This window comes from Pezoporus flaviventris, unplaced genomic scaffold (genome assembly GCF_033815535.1).
Source record: "Pezoporus flaviventris isolate CSIRO_AGI_PZ_B2104156 unplaced genomic scaffold, CSIRO_AGI_Pfla_v1 ptg000063l, whole genome shotgun sequence".
NCBI lineage: Eukaryota > Metazoa > Chordata > Aves > Psittaciformes > Psittacidae > Pezoporus > Pezoporus flaviventris.
The window spans coordinates 4,562,374-4,571,928 of NW_026892611.1; the positions used below are offsets into that span (position 1 = coordinate 4,562,374).

A 9,555-nucleotide genomic window follows, 5' to 3' on the forward strand; every position below is an offset into this window, starting at 1 on the left:
CAACATTGCAGTAGAAGGATTTGCTTGTATTTTGAACAAAATTAGCTCTCCAAATATTACAGATACATCATACAGAATAACCAGCATGGAAAACTACATGTAAGAGCACTAGTGTCTGAGTATAGTAGGCCTTGACTCTTTTCTCATACTTTATTTCTCTTAGATGCAACTGAAATACTACCCACCTCTAATTTCCCAGTTTTTGCAGCTAGTTGTAGTGGTGTCAAACCCTCCTTATTCCTTGTAGTTTCCAGATTTCTGGCTTTACTTTTCAACAAAATCATATCATACATTCTGATTACAAAGTCATTCTGGGTTTTAAAGTCCTCTGCCACAGTAACTAATGCATGGAGGATATTGTTTCCTCTGGAATCCTGAGAAGTAATATTAGTCCTCGTATTGTCCATTAGCAGTTGAATTATGTCTGGTTGATTGGTACATGCAGCTAATGCCAATGCAGTTTCACCTACAAAATTATAAAATGCAAGATGTGTTCATATTTTATTTCAGGCATTCAAATCATATTATAAAAGAGTGACAGTGTTAAGCATCTTAATATATGCAAGTACATTTACATATTGATTGTATTGAATTTAGCTCATGTTTTAGAAAAGCTTAAATTGCATGGAACATTATTTGGATATAATCTTCAGAATCAAAGGTGTTACATTTTATTTGCCATTCAGCAGTTGCAATTTTTTGGTAAGTGCTTTACAAATATTTCTAAGTGTTTATAATACACCACACTCTGGCAAGTTTACAAAAGGCGCTATGTCATTTTTATACCTTGGGATGCAAGTTCTAGATTTAGCTACAGTAATGATTCACACTTGCCTGTGTTCCACACTGTCTTAATTGTCTGGGTATTCTTTCCTAACTTTTCCAGAGGTATCTCTTTTCCACTTACCAAAATAAAAGCCTTCATGTTTATGTTTGGGATTAAAGAAAATACCCTGGGCATGAGCATTGACATCAGCTCCTTTTTCTATTAGGCTCTGAGTTATTTCATATTGTCTTCTTTCAATAGCAATATTTAGGGCTGTCTGGCCTGAAACAACAAACACGGGTATTTAGCATTGAATCTCTTAAGCACATTATCAAACATTAATGATGTTTCACAATGGGTATCACCAGTGATAATGAATAAAAGTTGTTTTAGGAGTTTAAACCATCATTAGAATGCTTGAAGAAAACATTACTTTATGGATGGTATATTTAACCATAGACCTGAAACTGGTACCAGATGGCAATACCTTTATATGCCTCTTCTGTGTATGCTGCATTGATAAATCTCTCCAAAATACCATTTTCTTCTGCAAAGGATAGTAGCATATTCACTATCTCATTTGTGTTTTGGTTGATGTTCAGCAGAGCTTTCATCAGACAAGTTTTGCCAGTATCTGAAGCTGTGAATTTTTTCATCAGATAATCTACAAGAGTGAATTTTGAGATTATTTAAAGTGGATGGAAAATAATTCTAATCTTACGTTTATTAGGGGTGAGACCTGAGAGATGTATGAACATAAATTATTTGACAAACAATTACTCCATCCTATTCATTTTGTATTCAAACTATGTATACTTGGTGAGATGATGCAGTATAAGATGTGATACTAATTAATAAGGTAGCCAATGCACTTGGATTTTCTTTCAGACATCCCACTGCTATGCTAACTCCAGACAAACCCAGAACTCTTTAAGTTCTTTGCCCATTCAGCCATGCTGACACATTGCAAGCCCTGTCTATACTGCAGTTTGGATAGAGACACCAGCTTTGAGTCTCATGCTGCAAAAGACTAGCTGTGGTATGGCTGTGGGCATACAGTGCAGATAGATCATCCACCTATCATAAGGAGGAGATAAATACTTCCCAGTGTTGCCTCAGAGGCAGCAAATGGGTGTCTGATTGAATATCTTAAGCTTTCATTTTGAAATAGGAAATGTGACGTATGTATGTTTCAGACTCCACACATTCCAGAAAAGCTAACAACCTTCTCGAGATAACTCCACAGCTCACCTGGCACAGTCATGTTCATACAGGCATTTGATCGCTCCTTCAGCTCGGTGAGCAGACACTGCAATTCTTCGATATTGCCCTCAGATACAGCCCGAAATATGTACTTTTTCAACTTCTTCCGGGCACTGGTCTGCTCAGGTCCTTGTGATATGTTAGCACTGAATCATAAGAAATAATAATCGAATTGATAATTCAATTTACTGTGCTATATTCTCATTTCTACATAAGAAGTAAAAAGAAATACAATTACTTGCCCCAGACTACATATACTTGCCCTGCTTCCATATATAGATCTTGGCATGGATCTCTCAGGATGTTTCTGCAGATTGCTTATTTGCAGGTAAGTGGCTATTAAGAGGAGGTTTATAATAAAGATATACATTTATCAAGTACTTTGTTTTGCATCTTTTCCCAGTTTATCCATGCTTCTAACACAAAGGCTAAGAAATACTCTGCTTCTCTGATCCATCCACTCCACTGACCCACTGGCTGATGCTGCACTCCAGCTACACCCATCCCACTCACAGCAGAAGATAGTTTTTAACTTCACATCTTCTTAAACAACTTTTTAAACAACATTATTCTGGAATAAGAGTGATTTAGTATTTTTCCCCCAGTCAGAAATACTCCCAGCTCATGCTTAACTCTATTTGGTGCTTAGGTCCTTTGTTGTCATCTGGAAAACAGACATTATGTATGAAGAATCCTCATACTATATATGAGATTTGAGAAAAGCTGAAGTTAGAGTTCTTCATTTCAAAATTTAATTATTCAAGAATCAGAAATGTATGCACACATATGACCTTACTTATAAAGCATGACAGGAAAAATAGGTAATATCTGCTTTATCATAGGTTTAATCCTCTGAAAATGTACTAAGAAATACTTATGTCTCTACTCACCAACAGCTGTCTACATTAGGGCTATATTCAGTCGCATCATCCTGAAGAGACTGTGGAGAATCCATATCTTCCCCATTTCCAGATGCACTATAGAAAACAGAAAAACAAGTGCCAAGATAGGAAGGTACCGGAAGACCTGTTTTTTTGGCAAATTGCATGAAGAATCAGTCAATACTAGAAAGCAGAATCTACAGTAAACCTGAAATCAGTCTAATTTGTGCTTCATAATTTCATCTCCCCTGTGAATATTAAAGTGAGTGGTAAGGATGAAGAGGCCCACAGGATTTTATTATATTATATGAAAGCAGCCTGGTTTGTGAGGGTTTTTGGTTTTTTTTTTGGTGTTCTTTTTTTTTAAATGATCGTTGCTTTTTATGCATCATCCTAAATGCTGGAAGCTTTCTTTCCTTTTCACATGCTTAATTTGTCACCTGCCACAAACCAAGTGCTAAATCAGTAACAGTGCATGGATTGCAAGCACACAATGAAAGTGATTTACCTAAAGATTTACTACGCAGTACACCGTAGGCAACTCAAGAGCATTTTGCAGCTGACATGAATGGAAGCTTCAGCTAAAAGAAATCAAGGACTGGGCCCTAAATACATATTCAGTTAATAAATTTAACAGATTTCAGTGGTATTTGTATTTTTGTAATTGCTGTACATAATTTCCAGACATCCCTAAAAGCAGATCTGACTTAAAAATTAATTTGTTTTCTTTATTTGTATTTTTGTATATTCTAGAAGGTTTAGATTTGATGAACTACCTCAGGTTAATAACTCAGGGAGCCTGAACTACTAGCTATTGATAACAGAGATGTAAGTATATTAACACAAGGACTCCGCATTTCTCTGCAGATACTCCCTTCCCTTTGAAATAAAGCTGGTAGCTCAGTCCATTCTTATTCAGTTTATCACTTCTCTGCAGAGAACCATGAAGAATCTGGTGACAAAGTGTATGTGTGCCTTGTGCAGGTCTGTGTGTCTGAATGAGAGGAAGAAATCTGGGTACCTCTCCTCTGAAATCAAAATAAGACTGTCAGCTAATCCCAAAAAGCTGACCAGACATCCATCAGACACACAAACATTTGGCCATTCTGGGCTTACGCTATATTTGATGCATATTCCCCTTATTCATAGCTATTGGTTGTTAGTACCCCACACATTTTAAAAAATTAAGTGCATTCTTCCCAGACATAATTTTTCTCCATTCACCATGAATGGCTGCCTTTAAATGTCTCAAACTCAGCATTTTCATGTTGTTTGATTGTCAATGAGCAATAGGGAGAGGATGTCAGCACGCAGCAGGGAATAGGGTTTGCTAAAATAAGGTGTGGTCTTCATGCAGTAGAAAATACATGAATGGGTGCATGGAGTTCAACCTTACATACCATAAATAAGGTTAAGATATAAAAAAGAAAAAAGACCAACAATTTTAAATTTATTCAAATTTGAGGACTGATTTATTCAGTGTAAACGACAGCAGCAGATAAAGATAAATCACCTAGTAACAAAGGACCTCCAATGGAGTTCTATCTTTGAAGTGACCAAAAGCTGAAAAAAGCCATGTGAAATTTTAGCTCTGAAGTCTAAGGAGAAATAAAGAATAGCTGCTGAAAAGAAAGTAGATATAACTGCAGTATGACTACTGCATATGCATCTATAACTTACCATGGACGAATATTTGAATCCATTGGTTTTGAAAACACAGGGGGAGATGTATTATTTGGTGTCGCATTGCTTTCAAAACCATCAATCTCCAGAAAAAAGTGTGAACTGTAGAACAGAGTGCATTTAAGAAAATATTAGTAAAGAAAGCAAGCTCAGTTTGTTATTTTCTGGCATTATACCTAACAAGACACTGGAACAGAAGCTTACCTATTTTCCATCAGAGGAATCCCAACCTCCCACGCTATGCCCAGCACTTTCATGCTGGCAGATGGGCAAAAGATTCCAAGATATTTTTAGAACACATGGCAACCTGGTCCTTACATGCCTAAGCAGTTACCCCAGCAGCCTTAGAACAGCCTTGCATCCAACTTCTGTGAAAACCAGGTATTTCTTGAACAGCCATACAGACACACACAGAGATGTTTTTTAACCTACTGCATTCTAGTTCCTGTTTCTCCAGCTGGGAGCCATCAGGATGGAGCATTTCAAACCCATCAGCAGTGATAATCATTAAGTCAGAAAGTTTGAAAGGTCATATGTTAAATGACATCAGGCATTTCCACCATCCAGGACTGAATGTGTAATCCTGCCACTCAGTGCATGACATTTAACTATTTATAGGAAAAATAAAGTAAATTTTAAACAACAGAGAAAAGGGAACACATGAAGAATAGGAAGATTTCACCCTTTAAAAGCCTAAAGAGTTGAGAGGCAAAATCAATGGCTTGGTATTACTAGATCTCATTAAAACATGGCTAAATTCACCAAAAACAGGAGTTCCAGTGGTGAATGCAGCAACTCCCACATGGCCTATGTTTCCAGTTCCCCTACTATTTATGGTTCAGTCCATAGGGGATTTCTTTTTGTTTTTACCTGCGTCTTTCCCAAAGAATCCCATTGAATTCAAGTACATATACTGATGCTAAAATGTAATATATTATTAGGACACTACTGCACAACCTGTTGAGGTCATACTATTTCAAGTAGATACAGTGGCCCTAGTTCATGACATTTTTCAACTATTTGGTGATCCAAGTGTTAATTCACTGTGTGTAGTTGTTTAAACTTAACGACTTTTTAACATTTGAGATGTGCCTGTGAATGTATTCTTAGCAGAAAGCAAGTAAAATGCCACTTTTGGTTAGCAAGACTGTGTCCCTGATATTACCTAGGCAAGGGGTGCTCTTCAGAGCACAGGAAAAACCTAGCCAGAAGCAGGACCATTGCCGTTCTTTGTGCCAAACCACTGTTGTTTCACTGGGCTTTGGATTTGGCAGAGACACTTAAGGAGGAGTGAAAAAAAAATGGTGTCATCCTGCTTTTTTTGCATTCCCTCACCATGAAGTGCAAGAGCTGTCCTAATAGCCAAACATCTGTTGGAGGCTGCAGTGAACCTCCATAAAGCCAGAATTGCCAAGCTCTAGGTTTTGCTGGAGCATTTCACCAGCCCTTGGCTCAGCACCAGGAGAGGATGGTGTGCCACAAGCTGATGTCTGAGAGCAGCTCCTGCTCTCCCAATAGTGTGTTTTGCTGAAGATTTTGGCATCCGAAAGATGTACAGCAGCTGTGATGTGGGCCCAGTTTTGGAGGCTGTCATTCCTACCCTATCGTGGCACATGGGTTATCTGGGGATACCATGGGGGAAAAAAAAACAACAAAGCCACCGTGCAAGGCAGGTAGACAATTGCTAACAAATACCAAAGTGCTTACGTGGCCGTGGTGCACACTCTTAGGAACACTGCCCACAGTCAGGCTCTGACAACATGGGTAACACTCCTCCCAGGCTGCCTGTTGGTTTTCCTGTACTTAATTTTATACTGTTAGTCCCCCCAAATACCTTCAAGAAGGGGAAGTTATTGTCTTCTGAGAAAGTGCACATTGGCAATACATTTTTTCAGGCGATAAATGCTGCCCATGGAAGTGCAGTAGCTGCTTAGTGGCACGGTAGAAGGAAGCGTTTTGAGGCAACAGAAGTACAGCAGCAGAGAAACATATAATTAGTAGAACACGTTAAACCTCTGCATTAAAATTCACGTGATCATCACTCCTTATATTATAGGAATGTTGTGGGCCACACCCTGAGCTCTTAGTTGAGAGATGGGAAAGGCCCCCAAGGTTACTGTTGCTGATGCCACAAAACTGAATCGAGATACAAGCTTCAGTAATTGAGGGGTAGAGTTTGCCAGTATTTGTTAGAAGTCCACAATCTGCCATGGAATGCCCCTGTATTGTGAGCTGCTCAGACACCTCACCTCCCTTTAATACAACCAAAGAGCTTCTCTATTTGAATTTAATGACAGAAAGACAAATTAGGCCACCCAGACAGGGGGTCTCATATAATTAATGACACCATTTCTTTGGAAAGTGATTCCTCTGGTTATTAAGAATTATAAATGTCAGAACAGCCACAATTGCCTAGGCCTTCCGTGTTTCAAAAAGTGCCCCAATAGCTAGTAATTAGCCACAGAGTGAAAAGCTTATGAATGAAAAATCATCCTCACTCTACAGTAACCTAGTTAACTCCAATTCCACAGTATCAGGAACGAATTATTGCTTATATTTCCCCATTCATATTAAATACAAACTCTTAATCCTTTTATTAATTCTCTAGCATAAATTATGAATAAAAGTGAACATTTTATAAAATAAAATGAAGAAATCTTGTTAATCAGAATAATGAAAAATTGAGTGAATTCAGGTTTTTCTCTGTGACAGGATTTTTCAAGCCTCCTGCTCTCCCAACTCTCATTTTTTAATTCAGCTGTACCGCTCCATAATCTGCCACATTTCCATGTGAGGCTAGGTTTGAAATGCTCCCTTTTTTCAGGCCAGCATCTTTTATATAAAACCTGCCATTTGATCACTCTCTCCTATTGAAACACTTACCATAATTAGACCAGATTCTTGTAAGCTTATACAGATATATAGAGTGGATGCCAAAAGCTCAGCTGATATGAGACATTAACTTGAAAGACAGGTGCATGAGCTTGATATCTCTAGGAGAGGGGTTAAATATTTGTCCCATTAGGGTAAAAAACATCCTATGTCTGCATCACCAGGATACTTTTCCACTTCTGAACAGCACAAGCATACACATTTTTCTAGGCACTTTGGGTTCATCAGGTGTCTCATTCATACATACAGCATGAATAAAGATGTTAGTGGTATTTCAGTGCAATATCTACTAAAGGAGATAAACCAGGGAGTTTTAATGGTTTAGACTGAGTTAGTCTTACCTTTTCTTTGTGGGAGTGCTTTCAGTTGGCTTTTTCTCCTGCTGGTTTGAAGGGGGAATACCAGATGGATTTGTTTTCTTGCCCATTAGTGGAATAATTTCGTTGTTATCTTTAATCATGTTTCTGCAGTAGAGAGATTCACAGTTACTCAAGTCCTGTTCATTTAAAGAAAGCACCAAAAGAAAAACTAAATTGCCTATTCACAGTCTCTTCACATGTAAGCACACAAATCTTGACTTCCACACCCCTCCCAACCCCCCTAAGTTTTTCATTTTTCAGTTATTAAGCACATACACACCATTTTGTATCAAGGCTGGAGGGTTATATTCATCACTTCATTAAACTACAAGAGAAGTGCCATTAAAAGCGATACCATAAATCCAGGAAAACCATAAACTCAGCCACATGCCTAAATTAAACTGAAGGGAGTCTGTCAATCACAATGACACTATATGTTATTTTGAGAAACAAAAAGAGCACAATGACTTTCATAAGCATCCCTAAAGCTGGTGTATATTTACAGTTAATCTAAGTAGTCTGCTCTTACCCAAGAAAACTTCAGAGAAGTGGTAAATTCTAGGAAGGTCAGTGCAACAGGTACAATGCATGGAGGAAGGTTCCAGACGTGAAGGGTAGTGAACACAGAAAAAGCCCTAAAGCTGTTCACCACGATAGAACAGTAGAAGCAACATACAGTTTCTGAATATGATGCCTAGGCTGAGCTACACAATCACATGAATAATATCAAGGACTTGTGTCCTGCTGACATATCTCTGCATTTCTTTAGGGAAAAAGGAAAAAAAAAATCATGACTACTGGATGGGAACACTCACCACCACATGACACAAAAGGATCTTAATGCATGTTATCTGCTTATAAACACCTACAACATGAATTCTTTAAGTAATAGTGAATAACTATCTATCTTCCTGTTTCTCAATATAATACTCAAGGGCATCATTTTAAATCACCAAGGATCATTTGAAAGTGAGATGGTGAATTCAGGATACTTTGAGATTGAATATAAGAATAGTAAGTTTTACAAGGTCACAGACCCATGCCCAAGGAAATCAGGACACTGCTCTCCATACCCAAGGATAAATGATAAAATTCACTTGCCTGCAAGTGTGAACAAAATGAACTACATATTTTACTTCTCCTACTTTCACTTTCCCTAATGTGACAAATGTACACACAAACTTTTCACTCCTGCGAGTCTCAATGTGCCTTGGCACTAGAATTCTTCATTATGGGAATATCAAGATAGAGAAAGCAGATTGTGAAGCATTTTTGAAAGACATGGTATCTGGTGTGAGAGACACGCATATCAAATACACCGATACTTGAGTGAAAATCTATTAATGCATCCACAGCAAATGTTTAAGTATGGAAAGTTTTTGATCCCAGGTACAGAAAACAGAATTCACAGGGCCCAAACACATGTAGGTGCAGGTCTAATTTCTTGTCCCTAAATGGAATCAAAATCTGAAATACTGGGAAGTACTCCTTACCTTGAAAAGGTTGGCTTAAACAGGCATGAAAAGGAAATTTTATTGTATTTTCTACCATTGGTAGGTACGTTCACATTAGTGTAACTCAGAAATTTGCCTGGTTTGGATGCATTTCCTATGAATCCATATCACAACTTTAACAGGAATAATTTATAAAAGGCAAATATGATTTACTTGGTACGCTTGCATCGAAAACATACTGTAGCTTTCCCTGCAGT

General features: G+C 37.9%; 1 protein-coding gene across 1 annotated transcript in view; it reads right to left on the reverse strand.

The window, feature by feature from the left end:
* The window catches only part of TRPV3 (transient receptor potential cation channel subfamily V member 3), an 18,903-nt gene extending 9,765 nt beyond the window's left edge, over positions 1-9,138 (reverse strand). The window contains exons 1-7 of the mRNA XM_061470314.1: positions 7,827-9,138; positions 4,591-4,695; positions 2,920-3,006; positions 2,018-2,175; positions 1,254-1,430; positions 908-1,048; positions 186-466 (exon numbers count right to left, since the gene is read on the reverse strand). Of these exons, the coding sequence (XP_061326298.1) occupies positions 186-466; positions 908-1,048; positions 1,254-1,430; positions 2,018-2,175; positions 2,920-3,006; positions 4,591-4,695; positions 7,827-7,945 (1,068 nt within the window). The 5' untranslated portion in view covers positions 7,946-9,138. The remainder of the gene's footprint in view (positions 1-185; positions 467-907; positions 1,049-1,253; positions 1,431-2,017; positions 2,176-2,919; positions 3,007-4,590; positions 4,696-7,826) is intronic.
* Positions 9,139-9,555: the final 417 nt, after the last annotated feature.